The 21,227-nt window shown below is 41.1% G+C and overlaps 1 protein-coding gene across 2 annotated transcripts; it reads left to right on the top strand.

Annotated features, from left to right (window-relative positions):
• The first annotated feature begins 506 nt into the window (after positions 1-506).
• ube4b (ubiquitination factor E4B, UFD2 homolog (S. cerevisiae)) lies at positions 507-21,181 on the top strand. 2 transcript variants are annotated; one of them, XM_069660125.1, is made up of 29 exons: positions 507-796; positions 2,392-2,605; positions 4,374-4,509; positions 4,812-4,899; positions 5,202-5,346; positions 5,482-5,707; positions 5,950-6,438; positions 7,088-7,192; positions 8,976-9,117; positions 9,483-9,583; positions 9,763-9,877; positions 10,121-10,204; positions 12,169-12,225; positions 12,938-13,054; positions 13,243-13,341; positions 13,428-13,541; positions 13,774-13,972; positions 14,481-14,619; positions 14,717-14,816; positions 15,019-15,146; positions 15,311-15,409; positions 15,673-15,908; positions 15,998-16,124; positions 16,253-16,397; positions 17,122-17,256; positions 17,425-17,616; positions 18,337-18,511; positions 19,457-19,603; positions 19,802-21,181. In XM_069660125.1, exons 1-29 carry the CDS (start codon positions 773-775, stop codon positions 19,864-19,866), a joined length of 4,143 nt encoding a protein of 1,380 aa, XP_069516226.1. In that variant the 5' UTR covers positions 507-772; the 3' UTR covers positions 19,867-21,181. The 2 variants fall into 2 exon arrangements, with proteins under 2 accessions (XP_069516226.1, XP_069516225.1); XM_069660124.1 differs by lacking the exons at positions 5,950-6,438; positions 7,088-7,192.
• The last annotated feature ends 46 nt before the right edge of the window (positions 21,182-21,227 follow it).

Here is a 21,227-nt window from a genome sequence, read left to right as displayed (position 1 = left end):
ATTAAACAGACACATTTTCAGATTGCATGCTAGGTTCCTTAACTCTCTTAACCTGCATGCTAGGTTCCTTAACTAACTTAACCTGTGTTATCATTCATTGTCTCACTCCACAGGCAAGAACTGTGGTATAATAAATCTCTGATATGAAATAATTGAGCTCCCATTATATTCTGCAGTTAATATTCCATCTAAAGCTGTTTATTACTGGCTCTTTGAACCTAACAGCACCACTGACAAGCCTGACAAAAATGTCTTGTAAAAAAAAAAATCTTTGTAGTGACCTTGTGCCCAATGGGCTGTGGGTGCACACTGGGTCAACTCAATAATCATGAAAGGGGAACATGGGCATCAATTAGAACTACAAAAGATTAGAATGACACAGAAATATATGCATGTATAACATAAAATGTTACATTTATCTGTGCGACACACTGAAGCCTCACACCTCCCCCAGTAGTCTTATTGGTCACGTGACATTGTGTAGAACCAAAATGGCCGCTGTTGTATTTTGACGTATAATAGCTAGCTACTTTTCTTTTTGTTTCATTCTTGGTAGAAAAATAGCAAACTAAAGCCTTTTTGGAGCAATTGTATCTTTCCAACCTCCGCACACCGGTGTCGTAGTTTTTATCTTGAAGACAATCAAGACTGACACGTATTTGTTGAACGAGTTAGACTATGCATATTTAGTTCTAATACAGGCTAGCTAGCTGGCTCTGGCTGGCACACATTAAAGCTGTTGAAAGTGAAATAGCTAGCTGACTTAGCTGCGATGGAGGAGTTGAGCGCAGATGAGGTAAGGTGACCATGGAAACACGTTCAAAATGAGTTCTGAGAATTAACGTTTTAACGTTTCAGTTCTATTTCGTTTACGTTTTAAGTTAGAATCACGTTCACAAGTTGATTCCTTTTCTTCTTACCTATTTTTTGAACGGTCTGGAGACTTGCTAAGTTAGCCGACCTGCGACTGAAGCTAGCTCGGGGGCTAGCATAGTCTAAATTGAAGAAAAGCTTCAGCGATAAAATCCCACATTTAGCTAAGCACCGGCATGTAAGACTGCACGATATCCATCGCGAACAATGAGGTGTATATTAAGTAGGGTCAGTTTATATAACTCAAGTAGATGTTGGACTGTGGGTCTTATGCTCCTGTCACCAATACGTTTATTTTATTTAGCCGGAGTACAATGCTAACTAGCTAACGTAAAGCTAAAGGCTGTGCACAAGCGCTCCCATGGATAACGTACATGGATTTCTTACAGAAACAACCACATTGAAATAAATACACTGACCTAAATGCATACATTCGCAATGATTTTCTGTGGTATATTTTGACAGATAACGTTACATGTCGTACACTGACTTAAATTGGCATATCTTTCTTGCGGCGAGCTAGTTGACAGATGCTAATGTTGTTTTGCTAACAGAAAAAAATTAGCCTGCGAGACGACTCAGCATAAAAAACACACCGGGCCACCATTGTGCAACCAACTGTGGGCCGACTGTGTGGCCACTGAGCTGTTCCCCTTCAACCAATGCATAAAAATTACGAAATATGTATTCTTTGTTACATTGTACCTCTATTCGACCAACCGATCAACTCACAACCGAATGTGTTGATTTACTGTAGCTAAGGTGTTCAGCTGAGCTGCTTGAATAGTGCTCACATCAGACTTTGTTTACAATGGTTTAATGTTTTTCATATGACAAGGTCTGTCTTTAACATTTTAGACAAATAACTCCAAAAAAACATGAATTAAAACCGATCACTGCTTTTGTCTGGGGCTTATGATCCAATATGAGTATTGAACATGAACTTATCGCCATACATTTATCATCCTGTTCTGCCAGATTGTGCCATGCACTAACCAGAGAAGAAAGAAATAATGCTTCTCATTTAAAGCCCCTGTGCGGAGTTTTTCGCTGGTTATGAAACAGACTGAAGTTAATTGTGATTACTCTATATGACCTACAAAAGCAAACCAGACCATCAGCGAGAAGAATGATTACTTTTTAATGCCTGGAACTGCTGGCGAGGGGTAGGTGTCAGATGAAGTGGTTAACCGCACGCTGCCTTTGTTTACATTTTCCAGGGCAGAAATTTAAAGTGAGTGATACATATGACTAACATAAGAAAGCAGGATGAGATTTTTTGTTAAAAGCCACCACTTAAGCATGTACAGGACAAAATCAGAGAAGAGATAAGAGGTACAGCTTTGTCCACAGGGGTCGCCAAAATCAACACAAACCGAAAGTTCCTCAGAGCAGCTTTAATGGTCAATATATATTTCAACAGTCCTGTTATAATACAAGCTCTTTCATGTAGGGCTTTTGTGTGTGCTGTTCTTCTAGTACGTTTAGTGAATATGTAAATCTGCTGTTGTATTCAAGATCCGCAGAAGGCGACTGGCACGACTGGCAGGGGCGTCACAGCCCAGCACCCCTCTCAGCACACCCCTGACATCCCCACAGAGAGAAACTCCCCCTGGACCCCTCCCTGGACCCTCAGTTGCCACATCCCAGCCCCTGCCACCAGCTGCCTCTCAATCATTGGGGTTAAATGTCCACAGTGGTACCCCTGCCACATCCCCTATGGGCACCTCTGGTAAGAACTGAATAAGATTTACATCTTTTTGTATGTATTTTGCCAGTTTGTGCTATTGAAAGCAAAGGGACGAAGTTAAATCTTGTGATTTTGGTTTCATGGTAACAACAGGTCAGGATACAGTCAGGCTTTTTATGTTATCACTGTAGGGTTATTGTTGTTAACCTCTTTTGTGGTGTATATTATAATCCCATCACCCTTTCAACTGTGACTGTGGTACATTGCTTGTAAGGGTTTGAAAATATACGACCGTACTTGTTTGAGTTTGAGGGCAACAATGAAAGGGACCGTTATATACATTATGTCCTGGACCCTGAGTGACATCCACACGAACAATAGCAGCTTGTTGTGATCAACTGTATCCCTGTTTGACACACACAGTGTGGGCCTGCTGGACAGAGTGGGAATTGATGCTTTGAGGTTTTGTGCTAGAAAATACACTGGTTAGCCATGTCTGCATACAGGTACAATTCCCTGGCATTGTTAATGGCATGCATATACTGTATGTGGTATCATTGTAAAACGAGGCTACCTTTAAGGGTTTGTAGAGCCACTGGTATAATTGATTAGAATGTGTTATTGTATGTGTTTTGAATAGTCTCTTTGACACAACTATTGTATACAGTGTTAATTTAAACGGAGTGTCGGTAAAGATATGGTTATTGTGCAACCACGGGAGAGTCGTTAATGCCAGCCCTTCATCCACAGTAAGATCCTTGGTGTTAATCAGCTTTCTGTCCACCTATTTGTAGTAATCTGGGCTTATAAAGGTATGGCACACCATGTTGATCTTAAAACCATCAATCTGAGCATTTGCTAACCCATTGTGACTTAATAATTAGTTAATCGATAAACAATTGTCTTAACATCAAATTTAGAACTTTAATTGTTTGCTAAATTACATTGGAGCCCTGGCCACATTATTTTTGAAACCATATTGTCACACAGTTATATTGGCATCCTACCTGCAACATTGCACTATTCACTACAATTTCAATGTCTATCTGTACAATATGTCCCCGACACAAATACAACTCAAAACCAAATTTCTTTCTAAACTAAATATTTACAAAATGTATATTTAAAATGTATCAAATATACTATTATTGATGCCAATTACCAAAGGCAAAATCAATGTAGAAAGACAGGGGTTACAGAAGCACTAAAGCTGACACTCTTGTCTGTGTGGACAGTGCAACTAAACTGTGTGAGACTGCAGTCCAGGGAGGCAGCCGTCACACACAGGTAGAAGTAGGCAGTGCGTCACAAGCCAATATCTTATGAAGTCCAGCTTGTTATAAGCACGAAAGTCTTTTGGTTACCTTGGAAATGGTAACAAAAACAGTCCTTCCAAATAAATTTTATAACAACAAAAAATGCTTACTATCAAACTAAGTTTATTAAAAGTGCTGCTTAATATTTTAAGTGAACTACACCAGAGACATAATAGCTGAATTAAAATAGTAAAAACAAGAAAAGAAATGACAGACTGACATACAAGGCAGCACACGCTAAAAGTTCAAAACAATAAGATAGCCATAATAGATATTTTTTAGAGATGAAGACCTAGAAGATGAAACTTTGTAAACCTTATCTCATCTGGTAAGACTCTCCAAAGTCTGGAGGCTTCGATTGCAAAGATTTGTCAAGAATGAAAAGCAAGCAATATCAAACATCCAATCAAGCTTGAATCCAAGCCCCCAACATTACACCTATTCCAGATCATATTATGAACAATGCTCAGTTGTGTTTTGTTTTTGCTTAGCAGGGGTGGCATATGGTAGTCAGAGCAGCGAGGGTGTGAGCTCCCTCTCCAGCTCTCCCTCCAACAGCCTTGAGACTCAGTCCCAGAGTTTGTCCCGATCGCAGAGCATGGACATTGACACTGCCTCCTGTGAAAAGAGGTAAGAGTTTTTCTTTCAAATTTCCTGCCACATTCAGAAAGCCTGAAAAAAAACAACATATAGATGTTTCTTAAACATTATGTTTTAAGTATGAAAGTCTCCTTTTGTGTGGGTTTGAAAGGTGCTGTGATGAAATTATTTTTTTTCTCCATAACGAAGACCAAAGCGAGGCCACATGTCTGGCTCTTAAAAGACCTGGTTATGTAGTTTGTTTTATAACATTTTAGACTTCATTCAGACATAAGCATGGTGCTACGGTTGAAGAGACTTGCAAAGTACTATGCCTTTGTATCTTTTTCCAGCATGTCCCAGGTGGATGTTGACTCAGGGATCGAGAACATGGAGGTGGAGGACAGCGATCGCAGGGAGAAGAGGAACTTAACTGAAAAGGTAAATGGCAGCAATGAACGCTACTTGAAAGAGAAAGTATTTTATCCTTTTATTACTTGGCCTACTTGACTTTAAACATGGCTATCTTGAGACCAAGGAGTTTTTTTGTGTTTACAAGCAGGTGACAAGCAGGTGACAAGGGACTTTCCATAGATGCTACTCTTAGTTTCATTTTCATTTGTGCAACAGCTACTGATCACGAGATTATGATGACTAATGTTTGTCCGTTTCATATTTACTCTGTAAATGACTGTGGACTGTGATCAAACCCTCACTGTTGTCTCTAAATTCGTGCACCCCAGGAAACCTCTGCAAACTCAGATGTCTCAGAAGAACAGGCTCTGCAGCTCATTTGTAAGATCCTCCGCGTATCGTGGAAGGAGCAGGATAGAGATGTCATCTTCCTCCCTTCACTGGCTGCAGAGTTCCACCAGAACCCTAAAGATGGTATGTCACTGAGTAATGTCTTCATCTGTAGCAAACTAAATGACCTCGAATCTGTGACCACTTTTAGATTTTGTCATCAACTGACAGATTCCTGCATTTAATAATTCAACTGTTCAATTTCTGTTGCCCCTGTAGTATACTCTGACTTCAAAGACCTGATTGGCCAGATCCTGATGGAAGTCTTAATGATGTCCACACAGTCACGTGTCCACAACCCCTTTGCCAGCTTAACCGCCACCTCTCAGCCAATTGCAGCAGCCAAATCTCCTGACCACCGTCTGACGCTGGTGCAGCCCTCCAGCCAAGGTGGCAGCCCCATGGGCCCCAGTGCAGGATCCTTTGGAGCCAGCTCTCTGTCCAGGCAAGTATCTTTACTCAGTACCATGAGCTCTAGCGGTGCAACTCCCAGAGACATATCAAGGCTCTGGATAGGCCACCTACACTCCTCCTTAAAGGTGTGCTTCGTTGTTGTTTAATAGGTTTTATTTGATTGGAACCTGCTGTGTGCTTTTCTAGTTTTTCTGATTTTGCTTTGACCTCTCTTTTTTTAAGTCATTGTTGCTAGATAACTTTTGCCAATCATGGTCTCAATGTTGTCCACAGCCTGTATGGTTGTGGTAGTCCTCACCCAATGGCTATGGATGCAGCCAAGAGGACCTCCCCATCTCTCTCCACCCCTACTACACCCTCTGTACCTTCTACACCTTCCACACCCTCCACCCCACAGTTCATAGTTCCCCCTAGCCCACCTGCCACTGCTACTCCAAGACACACACTCAACCCTCCATCTGCACCCATGCCCATCTCTCAGCGCTATCGACCTTACTCTGTCACCTCTCCCTGGGGGGCTCCCTCCCCATCTAGCCCTGGTCCTAGAAGCTTAAGCTTGTTTGGGCCCTCTCCTGGCCCTGCAGGGCTCTCTGTTCCTCCCAACACCCCAGTTCCCGTGCCACCACCCAGCCCCCAGTCTCTCTCCTTGAGCTCACCTAGGGCTCGCAATCAACCCTCGACCACACCCCCTGCTGTGGTGCCCCCTTCTCCCAGATCACGTACTCGACAGGCTGCCTTTGCTGCCAGGATTCCACCGTCTAGGTATCTCCTCTGTTGTTTGCATGTCAGTGTGCGGTGCTCACGCAAGCAAACATGCTAAAATCTTGACTGTTTTTGATCCACCAGTTTGAAGGCTTAAATTACATTACATGAGATCAAAATAAAAATGCTAATATGTCTGTTGTTCAGACAACTAACAGGCACTCTCATTTGTTTATTTACAGTATTAATGCTGCTTGGCGCTAACATGTATAATTTTAGAATATCTAACACTTTTGCAAATAGCTAACATTAGATCTAGTCTAACATGTTTTATAGGCCCTACATTGCAAAATAAGATGTGGCTTATACCTGTTTGCACTGGCTTGCATGAGACCAGTTGAATGAGTGATCGTCACAATCAGTTCAGCGATCAGTTGAAAAAAGGCTCTGACAGTGTGCAAAGGCTGCAGCCAAAGTGGCGTTAATTAATATTTAAAACGGTACAGAAGTAGTCAACAAGCAAGCATGCAACCCTCCAGCATCCTTTCCTTACTGCTCGCCTCTTCTTGTCCTCTTTTCTGGTGACTTGTTACCATTCCACATTTATCTTCTTTTTCTGCTCCCCTTCCATCTCCTCCTGCTCACACAACGTCCTCTTTTCTTCCAATCTTTCCCTCACTCTCGTGTTGTCTTTTCCTCGTCATGTTAGCCCCTTGTCGTTCCTGTTCTTTGCCCTCTCTGACCTGTCTCAGGACAGCAGTGATGAAGATTCTGAGGAGGAGGAGGATTTTTCACGGGTTCAGTTTGGGTCCAGGTACACCGCTGCACGGCGTGTGCATTTGTGTGTGCTTGCTCGGTTACAGGTCCACTGCATGTATCAGTGGGCCCAGGAGGCTTGGCACTAACTGCAACAAACACACCAGGCTAGTGTGAGGGGAATTAACCTGATGTAGACTCTGGCGTCTTTAAGAGTGCTGTAACTGTTTTGGTCATCAGAGGTTTAGTCACATAACTGTAACTTTTAGTGTAGAAAGTATTAAATTGGGATTCTACAGGGCTGTAAGACCTTCATAGAATAAATTCACTTTAATGGTTTATGTTTGCCAGAGTGACCCTCAACCTGTAAATTCTGTTTTTTAATATTACTGAAAATAAGTATGTTTTTTGTAGTTTGCACATCCAGGAGGAATGATCCTTAACCCTGAAGGAGTGTGCAGACTTGGCTTTTATGCCTGTGGTAGACTTGAACTGTTACTAATTCAACATGCATTAGGTGAAAAGCTGCCTGATTCCTGCTCTATCGATATTTGTTTTGCCGTATAGTTGAGGGGAGTGAACCTGTCCCTTTTTGGCTGCTATGGTCAGTGTCTCATCTTTATTCAAGAAAAAAAGGCATAGATAAAGTAACATTTGATATATAACGTGATTTGATGACCTTCCTTTTTAGCCTTAAGAAGCATTGCAACCCAGGGCATGGATGACATTCCTGCATTGACTGTGTTTAAAGGACAAATAACATGTTAAAGGAACCATATGTAACATTGACAGCTAGCGTCTAAAAAGAAGGGTTCTGCAGTCCAAATTCAAAATATTGGAGAGCGTCGTCTCCCTCTGCTCCCTCCTCCCCAGATCCGAAAGCCTTTCCTGCTTCAGCGTTCCGACCAAGTTTAAACAGTCTATGGTTCCGACCGTGGTGGGAAAGCACAGGGGAGACTTATCGGCCTGCCCCGGGGTCAAAGCTGCCGCTAGCTTTGGGGCTAACTCCCGTCACTTTACACACATAGCAGCTAGCAGGAGGCAAGACACAGGAGCGTGGCTTTATTACACACACAGCCTTACTGCACAGTCCTTCTGCTACTTTCAGGTACCGGTAACATCATTACGGAACTCATGCACACATACCCACCCACTTCCTCGAGTGCAAGACGTGCGCTTTGACAATGACGAGCATCGAGTCGCCAATTTGTTTCATATCTGGCAACCTGGGTTGACGAAATGGGCAGTGGGTGGGATCGCACCGGCTAAATCACAGACAGACACACAGACAGATGGAAATTTAAAAGGAGAACATACTGGCTGCAGCATTGTTGTCAGAGAAGCCAGTATTTCAACGTAGCAAGTTTCCTTAATCTCTGATGACATATCACGGTCATTTTATGGTAAATTCCAGTAAATATATTACATATTGTTCCTTTAACTGAATTTAAAGGTATGATGCTTGAAGCAGCTCACACATGGGTTTTGCGGTTACAGCTGACCACTAACAGCAATTTAAACTCTTGTCAACAAATTTGTCCGTTAACTGTGTCAAGCTGAGTCCTAATATCAGATTTAAAAACTGCACATGGGTCTTAAATATTTTATATAATATTTTCTTCTTTTTCAAGTGTCCAGTACTGAGATGCTGCAGTGCCGCCACTAACGCCTTACACTTTGTTTCTTTCAGGACCCTTGAGAGTGTGTTTGCGTTTGTTAACCATGCATACATGATTATGTTTGATGCAAACCGTGTATCGCTCTCTGTGCCGTAGTGTTCTCGGTCATTTAATGAGCCCTTCTCTGTCCTTGTTTTTTGTGTTTTACCTTTTTGTTTATAGTCTTGGTGCATGTGGAGGGGGGATGTCATGTGACTCAGCCAGCGACCGCTTCACCATTGAAACATGCAAAGAGACAGAGATGCTGAACTACCTCATTGAGCGTTTTGACAGTGTTGGCATGGAGGAGAGGAAAGCTCCCAAGGTAACCAGGTCCCAGGTTTAATGCAGATGACTTATGCCTAAATATTTAATACTTTCCTTTTTAGATATGAAATCTAAGCTTTAAAATAGTAATGATCCTTGTAGTAGTATCAACTAAAAAGATCTTTTCAGCTAATCCACCTTCTCTTAATTGGTTACAATTTGTCCAGAGGATAGAGGAACAGTGTGTACTTTAGAGCCTAGCTGCAGGCCAGATGGTCTGGAAAAGAGCGCTGATTTTCTCGTCAAAGAACACTGTGATTCAACGGAGTCTAGAGAGAGTTTCTGTGAAAATTACAGCTTACATTTGTATCACACCTCTAACCGTTTTCTCCCTCCTCTCAATCCTCTCCTTGTCTCTCTCAGATGTGTAGCCAACCAAATGTCAGCCAGCTTCTCAGCAACATTCGCTCTCAGTGTATTTCCAATGTTGCCCTGGTCCTTCAAGGCACCCTGACCCAGCCGCGGTAAGAAAGTTAGCCACCCACTGTGACACAGTTCGGGTCATTTTGTTGTCTGTCATTGTATTAAGTTCTGTTCCTTCTCCTTTGAGTCCGAGTCTCCATGGCAACCACTCTGTCACCTCGACTCTAGACACATTATTTCTTTAATTCTAACACAATGCTTCTCTGTGTTCTGCATGTAGGAGTCCTCTCGAGCAGTCTTTGCTGGTACCCTATATGCTGTGTCGGAACCTCCCTTATGGCTTTATTCAGGAGCTGGTGCGCATTACCCACCAGGAGGAAGAGGTGTTCAGACAGGTGGGGGGCAAGTCGACCATCAGAAACACACTCCAAACATTAATTAAATAAACCTGTCTATAGATAAGAATAAACCAACGTGGTAGCAGTTAACTGTGTCGATTTAATTGGAGAGATGCATGTTAATTGTAGTTTCTCTAAAGCATCTTTACAGTGATAAAAATTTGTAATATTTCAGGAATATGCACCAACATCCACAACCATTTTGCTGTTGACACGGTGCTTTCGCATGTTGTTTTTCAGATCTTCATTCCCATCCTCCACGGGCTGGCTCTTGCAGTGAAAGAATGTTCCTTTGACAGTGACAACTTTAAATTCCCCCTCATGGTAAGGAGATGTTGTCCTGGCCTGACCTTTACTGCGGTAACAGGCAGGAGATGAGACATTGTGTACTTACAGGAGATATACAGTGCAGCAGGGCCTAATAAGGTCCTGTCACTGCAGCCTGTCAGACAACCTGTCTACCCAGTAAATAGACATCTCTAGGTGAACAGTACATTAGCAGACATGCTTACACATGCAGTATAATTGTGCATCTTCCCTTCTAAGGAATAATTATGATTTTCATGTTCCTTTGACAAGCTTATCTAGAAATCCTGTGTCAAATGCTGGCTTTAATCAGCTTGCTAGCATTGGTACATGATAGTTAAGTGCTTTAACTCTGATTTGGAGTTTGGTGTTTTCAAGTTAGGGCTGGGCGATATGGCTAAAATCCTATATCACGATATAGCTTTTTTTCACTGGTAATTTTAGTCTACATGAAATAAGCACAGGGTAAAGCCTGTTTTTGGATAATCCTGTGTGAATTAAATACTTGACAAATAAAAAGTAGAGGATTTTCTTATTAACTGAGTCATGCAGGGCTTTCAGCTAACATATTGAGTAGTCAGCCAGTGGGGAAAAGAATCGAGAAATTGGCATTTCTGTATGTTTTAGCCCACTCTGTGCCCACCCACCCAGTCAGTGTTAATGTTTGTGTCTTTGAATACGTGATAACAGAAACAGTTTACCCTGTTGTAGCCTGCTACTACAAGCTGTGATATGTAGACAGACAGATAGACCTTTATTGTCATTGCAGTGCATGAGTACAGTACAATGGCATTGGATAGCTGTCCTTACCGATGCACATTTAAATAAGAACCACAATTAAAACAGTACTCTCTATACAAGCCTCTCTTCTTGCTTATTCATAAGAGATTTTTGATCTGCCTCTGTAACAGCTGTCCATCCCTGTATGTTTATTTTTAAATCAGTACATAGTGAAGCTGCCCGCTTTATTACTCTATATATGGTTATGCTACAAATGTCAATTAGATGGTAATCTGCAAGAGAAATAAAGAAGAGGAAAATGATAATAATCATCCCCTCATGATTTTGACCCGAACAGACTTGATCCCTCTAGCACTCTCCACTGTAATAGCAACAGGCACTAGCAAAATTTACAAACCATAGGCTACAGTACTGCCTACTATTTGTAATGCATCTGAGAGACTTCTCTGCTGTGAAAGCGAATTTTAGGCTATATAAAGTTAATTGATTGATTTGTTTATTCATTAAGCCCCTAAACGTCCATGTGGCATATCGGGAAAACTTTTAATGCTTACTGTGCAGGCATCACGTTGCTGCCACTAGTGTTTTCAGGTGTTTTTTGAAGCAGCACGTAATGACGATGGCCGCTCTCTGTGCAGTAAAATGCAATTGTTCTTCTTGTCTTCAATTCTTTTGCTAATATCTGTCTGCTCTCCGCCAAATGCGCTATCTGCTCTCAGCTGAGCACCCCCTCCTCTCCACACTCACATACTCCGACCATGCAGGGTCGGGGACAGACAGGCATCTCTCATGCTCGTATTGATTTAAAGCGGAGGCGAGTGCTTCTAAAATGAGCAGGAAAAACAATATGCAACTTGTTAGTCAAAACTACTTCAACAACGGAAAAAAGTAGCCGGCTGTTATTAAGTGAGTAGTTGGCTGTTTTGCCAGCAAGGCTCAAAACCTAAAGCGTTGTCAAAATGACGCCAAATGTGCAGTGAAGCACTTTGGCTGCTGGTTTTGCGACATCACAATAGAAACAATATAGAAAAAGACATATATATCGTCATATCACCCTGCCCAAATTCAAGTACTTCTTTTTCAGGGACTTTGTTAGGGAGTGTGCAACATTGTCCTGCAGGGTGCTTGTTAGTTAATGTTCTAAAGTAAATTCTTGAATAATCAATGTTTCCTCAAGCTTGCAAATTTGAAGTGTTTCACATTGAACATTGTTTCAGTTGTGATTTGTTCTGATGTTACAGGCATTAGCTGAGCTCTGTGAAATCAAGTACGGGAAGACTCACCCAGTGTGCAATTTGGTGAGTATACAGCTGAATGATCACAGCTACATTTATGTCGCTACATTAATCACAGCAATTTATTTCTCAGGTAAAATTACCAAACAATTAGCTTCAGTCAAGTATTTCTGCGAGTAGTCTGTCTATTGTATTTGTTTGTTTAAACCTTAATCATACCAGCACGGCCAGTTTGCGTCAGCACAGAACAGTGTGCTCTGCTTATTTTATTCATGACATAACATTTTCTTTCTGCTTCACAGTGCATAGAAAGAGACGGGGCCAGTTTTTACAAGATAATAATCTCTCAAATCAAAGTTCTTTTTAGTTCAAGATACATTTAATTAGTTGCTTGTTAACCGTGTGGCAATTTATTATTTTATTAATATAATAACCTCTATATGTATTTGTAATGACATTTGGACATTAAGCAGTTCTAAGTGAATTAAACTGTGGAGGCATGTATGAATAAATAGTTCCATTAACATTTGTTGACTGGAATCTAACTTTCATGTTAAATCAAAACAAATCAAAGCAACTTTATTTATATAGCACTTTACACACAACACAGTTGATCCAAAGTGCTTTATATCATTCACAAAAAGGAAAACCAAGAAGACCAAAAAAAATCAGTGAAGTGAGTGAAAAATAACCTTTGTGTTCAATGTCTCTGGATTGACGAAACAAAACACCCGTTTACCCTACGTAATGTGTCTGTCGTGACTCTTCTGTGCAGGTAACGTCGCTGCCTCTCTGGTGTCCCAAACCTCTGAGCCCTGGTTGTGGGAGAGAGATCCAGAGACTGTCCTACTTGGGAGCCTTCTTCAGCCTCTCTGTGTTTGCTGAAGATGACGTGAGTTGAAAAACAGTTAAATAATTAACATAACTCAGTAGCACTAGATTGTGCAATGTATTCTCATAAAATAAAGGTCCTGATAAAAGCTGTTTGAGAATGGACAGCAGATCTAATGCAATAATCCTGCATTAAGAAAACAACCGCAGGTTGCATAATGTTCCTTTTTACTCTGTTCTTTTCCTTAGACCAAAGTAGGAGACAAGTATTTCTCTGGCCCAGCCATCACCATGGAGAACACGAGAGTTGTCAGTCAATCATTGCAGCACTACCTGGAGTCAGCGAGGGTAAGTCTCTGGTTCACATTGAAATAAATCAAATGGCCGTCTTTTTACATAGAATAATGTGTTTAAATTGTCGATCATTTTTTCAGGGTGACTTGTTTAAAATTCTCCATAACATCCTACTAAATGGAGAAACTCGTGAGACAGCTCTTAATTATATGGCAGCTCTTGTCAACTACAATGTGAAGAAAGCTCAGATGCAAGTAAGTTGCTAAAGTCATTTATGTCTCCTTCATAATTATTACAATTTTAGTTTTATGTGTTTACAAACATTTAAGTATTTTGCAAAAGTTTACTGTTGTTAAGTTTAAAACTTGAATAAATAAATGAAAAAATATATATGCAAATGATGTTCCCCGTTTGTGTCATCTGGACTTAATTTATTCCAAAATCCGGAGTGCTTGTTCTCCTGAATTCACCTCCTTTTTCTCCTAGACTGATGACAAGCTGGTGTCGGCAGACGGCTTCATGCTCAACTTCTTATGGGTGCTGCAACAGCTGAGCATGAAGATTAAGCTGGAGACAGTGGACCCCTACTATATCTTTCATCCACGGTGTCGCCTCGTTGTCAGCTCAGAGGAGACGCGTCTTAAAGCCACCATGGAGGAACTCAAGAGCTGGATAAGTGAACTGCGTAAGTGAATAGGGATAAAAATACACAGATTTGTGATCATGAGGAATTTGCTAAATTTTGTGCTTGAAGCTTAAATAAAGTGATTAATATTTTAGATTTATTTTGGGTAAATGTAAGTCGTCTTCATCAATAATAGACTGCTTCTATTTTGGGAAATCTGTTAATTGGACTTAGAGGAGTTTTGCTCCACATCAGATTACCAGCTGATTAACCAACATGACAGATCTTTAATTTCTTCTTTATTTCAAATGAGATTCAGTTAATCTCAGATGAATAATCATTGGGTTCCTGTCTCTATATTCGTTCTGCCTTTGCTTGATTAGGAGTCATCTACAAAGAAAATTACAGCTACATGTTGTACTGTGTATGATTCATGTCATTCGTTTAAATTAGAAGTAATTCATAAGAAGAGATTTAACTGTCGAGATATGGCCGGATGCTTCTGTCTGATGATGGTGTGTGTTTTTGAATTCTGGAAATAACACATTATATTTGTCCACATGAACAGACGAAGACCCTAACAAGTTCTCAGAACCCAAGTTCCCCACCGAGTGCTTCTTCTTGACACTGCACACCCACCATTTGTCTATCCTGCCTGGCTGCAGACGCTACATCCGCAGGTTGCGAGCCATCCGGGAACTAAATAGGTAAACATACACACACTCTCGCTCAAACAAAAAACACACACAGTTCAATTCACAGCTCAGCATAGGATTTTTTTAAATTGGTGTTTTCCCATGTTAGGACTGTAGAGGAGCTGAAGAACAGTGAAAGCCAATGGAAGGATTCACCTCTGGCTAGTCGACACAGAGAGATGCTGAAGCGATGCAAAACCCAGCTTAAGGTGAGTTAATGTTCTTGTAGATGCGCCTTATTGTTTTTCCTTAATGAATTAAACCTTGAACACTGATTCAAGGGTACAGGCCTGCTTATACTCATCTCCCTGTTTACTAGATGAATCCTTAAATGCTGAAACATGCAGGGTCCTACGACAGAGCATATTTACAGAGATGTGATCCTTACCATGTGTGACTTTGTCCTGTCAGAAATTGGTGCGAGCCAAAGCTTGTGCTGACGTGGGCCTTCTGGATGAAAACCTGCTGCGCAGATGTCTGCAGTTCTACAGCACCGTCATTCAGCTCATTCTCCGCATGGTGGATCCTGCCTACCCAAAGTGAGTTGCCCTGCTGCTGACTGGCCATGTTGCCTTTTGTTGTTATATTGATGATGTGAAAGAAATCACACAAAGTCTTTCTTTTCATTCTTTTGCAGTGTATTTTTCTTCCGAGAATATTATAAATCCAGATTTAATGACCATGCTTTTCATTCCTTGCACAGCATTAACCTGCCACTGAACCCTGAGATTCCCAAAAGCTTTGCTGCTCTACCTGAGTTCTACATTGAAGATGTGGCCGAGTTTCTGCTTTTTGTCGTGCAGTAAGTTTATAGCTTTGTCTCTAACCTGTCTGATTGGTCAACCATGTATTACCTGTGAATTTCTTTTAGATTGTAAAAGTGGTAACACTGTAACAATGTCTTAAATGTCAAACAAAACTGAATCATAAAGGAACAGATTAATCAGTTCACACATTATTTGATTATGTTTTGTGCTATGAATGAGTGTCTGCATCCACACAGAAGCCAAGCAAAGAGTGATTTATCGTCCCTTCCTCCACCTCATCCTCCCCTTCTTCTTCCAGGTATTCTCCACAGGTTTTATATGAGCCGTGTGTACAGGACATTGTCACCTTCTTGGTAGTGTTCATCTGCAGCCAGAACTACATCAGGAACCCCTACCTTATTGCCAAGTTGGTGGAGGTGCTGTTTGTCACCAACCCTGCTGTACAGCCTCGTACTCAGCGTTTCTCTGAAATGATGGAGAACCACCCGTTGTCTGTCAAACAGCTGGTCCCCGCCCTCATGAAATTCTACACTGGTAAATATAATGTTATTTTAAGCTCCATCCATTAAAATGAATACTAGTTTCCTCTCTTGACTTGACTAAAAACGTTCTTCTCTGGTCAGATGTTGAACATACCGGCGCCACCAGCGAGTTCTATGATAAATTCACTATACGGTACCATATCAGCACTATCTTCAAGAGTCTCTGGCAGAACCTGGCCCACCATGGCACCTTCATGGAGGAGTTCAAGTGAGTCATCTTTTCAGAAACCATTTAATTTGTATGAAAACATGTAGGTTTGAATCAAAGCTGGCTGTCTTAGATCCATTCCAACCTGACATGCTCCTCAATCTTGTTTCACGCTTTCTCCCCTCTAGCTCTGGCAAGCAGTTTGTGCGCTACATCAACATGCTGATAAATGACACCACATTCTTGTTAGACGAGAGCCTCGAGTCCCTGAAGCGTATCCACGAGGTTCAGGAAGAGATGAAGAACAAAGAGCAGTGGGAGCAGCTGCCTAGGGTCAGTACATAGCCTTATAGGGTTCTGCTTTTATTTACCAGACAATACACGCATCCATACAACAGCAATCTTGGATCCCATCGGCTTTAGTCTGATGACGATATAGCCTCTGGGCACAACGTTAAATTGTTTACAGAAAAAAAAGAACCTGTTTTTGTTGTGATTTACTTAATTAAGGGGTCTTACCTTTGCCAGAATTTCAACATGATATAGCAGATTTGTATGAAGCTTTGTCAGGTCTGTCCTCAAAAGGAGAAGAAAACTACTTTTAAAATGCTCGTTTGTTGAACGGAGGTCCGATCGATCTGATGAATTCGAGTAAGTCGAGATCAATCAATAAGAAGCTAAATCACCGTCAGATAGCTGCTGATGGGAGCTGGGATGTCATTACGGCGCATTACGCTCCGCCTGCTTTTGCTCTCCGCTGATATGTGATTGGTCAATATTACTCAGACTACAAGCGACTACAAACCGAAACCAGAACGCTGGCCCTCCCGGAAATCCACGTCCCTGCTAACAGATGCTACATTTCTATGTAAAATCTGTAAATATAGATTAAGACAACAGCTTGATTTATTTCAGAATAAAACACAGTATTGAAAATAATAAAGAGCAATAGGAATCACCTCACTCAGATTTGTGCTGCACTGTGTAATTTTGCAGAATGTAACCCCTGCAGAATAGATTATAATAGTATTGTTTATGTTTACCTGCAAACGTTCAGGAGCAGCAGCAGAGCCGCCAGTCCCAGCTGACTCAGGATGAGCGGGTGTCTCGCTCCTATCTGGCCCTGGCCACAGAGACGGTTGAAATGTTCCACATCCTCACCAAGCAAGTCCAGAAGCCTTTCCTCAGGCCCGTGAGTATCACTGCCCCCACTAGACAATTGTAGAAATCGCCACAACTTGACATATTATAGGCTGTATGGGTTGAATTGTATTATCATTTATACAACAACCTTTTCTACCTAAATTGTGAGTTCTAAACAAAACAGATTATCCTGAACAGCACCTTTTCTTCCATGCAGGAGCTGGGGCCTCGTTTAGCTGCCATGCTGAACTTTAACCTCCAGCAGCTCTGCGGGCCCAAGTGTCGTGACCTGAAGGTGGAGAACCCGGAGAAGTATGGCTTTGAGCCCAAGAAGCTCTTAGACCAGCTAACCGACATCTACCTGCAGCTAGACTGTGCCCGCTTCGCTAAAGCAATTGCAGATGACCAGGTCAGCAGTTCACAGTGGATCACAAATGCAGTATTTCCACTCAAAGCTTTACTTTGTGTAAAAAATACTAACCATGAGAACTGATCATGAGAAAAAGCTACAGGAAACTGGTGTAGATGATAAGTCATGGCTGTATTGCCTTAAAGCCATCAGCATGAATTCTCTTTTGTACTTGCTGAATATAATACAGTGTTTCAACCTGGTTCCATCCTACCCCATCAGATGTCACACCATTAATCATGAATCCCCCCTTCGCTAAATGAAGCAAACAGGAAGCTGTGGGGGACCAAATACAGTAGATCATTTCATTTGAATGTGTGAAGTGAAGAGTTTCAAGAGTTCACTGGCTGTGCTTGGAAAATGTAGCACTGTTTTACAACACAAAGTTACTGTACTTACTGTTCTTGTGTTACTAATTTAAGACAAGGATTTTTTTTTTCTCTCTTTGTATTAATGTCACTGAGGTTAAGGTTTCCATTTGAATCATGTGTAAAGTTCCAGTAACATCTTCTAATCTTTCCAGCATTATTGATCATATTGCAATGTAGAGGGTGTGCATCAGGATTTACACATCAGCTGCTGCTTGTTCAGACATTGTACTCTTTCAATACTTAAACATATGACAGAAACACACAGTAATAGAACTGAGTACTTGCCTCAAAGACGCTATTCCCTTGCAGTTCCCTAATAAATATTCCCTCTTTTTTTGTCCATGTGCAGCGTTCATACAGCCGTGAGCTCTTTGAAGAGGTGATATCAAAGATGCGAAAGGCTGGTATCAAGTCCTCCATCGCCATTGAGAAATTCAAGCTGCTTTTGGAGAAGGTGGAGGAGATTGTCGCAAAGAATTCCCAATCTGAAATGGACTACAGTGACGCACCTGACGAGTTCAAAGGTGTGTGCTTGTCCACAATATGTTCAGCAGCATATCTGCAACTTTGAAATCTGTATATCCAGTGTTGCTCGAGAAGTGCTGCATCTTCTTTACCACAGAGCGTATTCACATCCCGCTTTTCTATCAATCCCATCACATTAGTCTGTCTAGTAAACATTACATTTTGTGTGGTTACTTAATCTGCATCTAGGAAGTACACGAAGCAGATAAGTCCCTTGCTTGGAAATCTGGTGTGACCTCAGGTCAGTCGGTGCAGACAGACAGGTCCTACATTCACTGTTGCTGTTAAATTCCAGACATTTGCAGGGGATTTTGCAGCTCATAGAGGTCATATAGACAGCTTAGAGCAAGGCTATCCTATAACCACAGACTTAATATAATCTAGTAAGAGAACGTGGCCCACATACCTCCTTTGATTTCCAGATATGCCAGCCAGCCCACCACAGTTGATGGGAGTGTGCCATACAGGAGGCTTGAGTATCAGCTTTCTATGCGGTTAAAATCTCCCACGCCAGGTTTTATTTTTGTAACGCATAAGTCCTACTGTAACAACCCTGTGACATTACAGTATAGGGCACACTTTATCGAAAGGTCCTATCGAGTATTTATTGGATATTTTCTTTACTGGTGTTTTGATAAGAGTAGCAATATTACTGTCATATAAAACACATGCCATTTACAGCAGATGGGGTTACACAAGTTTGATAAAGACATGCCTAGCATAGTTATGATATCGAGTTTATTGAAATGTTTGAACATTTATTGAAGCAATTAAATTTGTTTTCAAAATAGGATGTGATGAAAGAAAAGTGCTGTTCCGGTTAAACTCAATTTCTGTGCAGCACAAAAGCATTAAATAAGGATCGTCTGTTGAAGCCTGTTCGGTGAGTGTCTTTAAAAGTGTTTGGTTCTTTAACTTGTGTACATGTGACTTTGATTTAACAGACCCTCTCATGGACACCCTGATGACCGACCCTGTGATACTGCCTTCCGGGAACATAATGGACCGATCCATCATTCTGCGCCACCTGCTCAACTCCCCCACTGATCCCTTCAACAGGCAGCCACTCACAGAGAGCATGCTGGAGTCAGGTAACCCCACCATGATGCTTTTTCACAAGTTAATACAAGTAAGGAAGTTCTGTGCAGGTTAGGCAAAATATGGTAAAAGACTATTATTAGAAGTTTGTCAAGTTTTAGATATAAGTGATTTTTTTTACCACAAATTAAATAACTTCTACATTTTTGTTGGATGTCAGTTTCACCTCACAATGTGTTTTTATTCTACAGTCCCCGAGTTGAAGGAGAGGATCCATGCCTGGATGAGAGAGAAACAGGGCGGACGACTTGTCTAAGACCCATGTCAACCAACGTCTGTCCTCGCTTACCATCATTAAGGGATCTGTCCAAATCGCCTGAATTCAGCGTCACAACAACCGATGACAAGCAACAACGTTTTGAATGGAGAAAAAAAAGGAGACCTGATTTGATTTTTATTCGCATTTACCCTTTTTGTCTCAAACCATTATCATGGTTCTAAAAACAAAATATAATAAAGTTAAGACTTTTAAGTTTTTCTCATGAGTTTGTGTATATATATAACAAAATATATACATATATTTAACAAGAGTTAGTTAATGCATTATAATGCTGCAAGTTTCCACCACCAACAGGTTTACCAGCGAGGTGCATACAGTCACTTCATCGATCATTTTCCTTTATGGTTCTCATTTTGTTTTGTAATACTCTGTATGTTCATTAAAGACTTATGAGGGAGAGGGAAGGGCAATACATTTGGGAGAGTGTGGGTGGGTTTGGATAAATTTATTAGCCCTGAGTTTTCATTATCAAGACTGTGAGAATTATGAACTTGAGTCCACATAATGTATGCTGGTGTCCCATAGCTAACGGGCGCACAGTTTGTGCTTGTAGACAAAGTTCAGAACTGGGAATATCCATTAAGGATGTAGCTTACGTAAACTAATCCTAAATGTCAGCTTCCTTTTTAGTACAGTAGGAAGATAAGCAGTGGTTTATCAAAATACAGTATGTTCAGTTGTTTAAGTCACATTTTCCCTTCTGACTTTGATAGACTGAATTTACTTATTGTGTGTGCATGGCCTCAAGTGCAGACTCTCCTAAGCGCCTCATGGACAAATTAACCCTCTTTAAGGCGGAGTGGAAGCAACATGAGAGAATGTAGCATGACCACCAGAAACACCATTGTAGGAGCACACCATTAAAAGTCTGCTCTTCAGAACCACTGACATCTCACCTCAAGACGGTCTCTTTCAAATGGCACTGTACCTAACCTGACCTTGCTGACCTTAACTGTACAGGAAATGATTTCCTTTAACCACACACCTGTTTTGGAAGCTAGGATTTTGAACTGAAATAAATGATGATGCACATTATTTTCACCACTCGTTACTGTTTTTTCCTCAGAAGAAGCCTTCCTTAATGGACAAAACTTTTGGTTTTGGATAATTTTATCTGACGTTATGAAAAGGAAATTTCACCTTTCCTTTTACAATTGTGTCAGAGAAGAGAGAACATATTTCAGTTCCTGGCAACACAAAATCTCTTCATTGGAATGTGGTTTCCCAAATGTGCAAGCTTAGTCATTCTTCTACTGTAAATGTTATTTACTAATGGATTAAACTTGGCAAGTGTCCCAAAACTCAGTTTACCCTTCATTATAAACTATTTGTAGTTA

This window comes from Semicossyphus pulcher, unplaced genomic scaffold (assembly GCF_022749685.1).
Source record: "Semicossyphus pulcher isolate SPU_LCO1_2020_fin unplaced genomic scaffold, fSemPul1.0.p SCAF_13, whole genome shotgun sequence".
In the NCBI taxonomy this organism is placed as follows: domain Eukaryota; kingdom Metazoa; phylum Chordata; class Actinopteri; order Labriformes; family Labridae; genus Semicossyphus; species Semicossyphus pulcher.
Note: the sequence above shows the minus strand (reverse complement) of the source record. Positions and strands in the feature narration are given on the sequence as shown.

Bases quoted from the DNA above. Each gene is read 5' to 3' on its own strand.
- ube4b (XM_069660125.1), top strand. From the start codon at position 773: ATGGAGGAGTTGAGCGCAGATGAG. The intron at 797-2,391 runs GTAAGGTGACCA...GTTGTATTCAAG, and splicing joins AGGAGTTGAGCGCAGATGAG to ATCCGCAGAAGGCGACTGGC. The intron at 13,542-13,773 runs GTAAGTTGCTAA...TTTTTCTCCTAG, and splicing joins TGAAGAAAGCTCAGATGCAA to ACTGATGACAAGCTGGTGTC.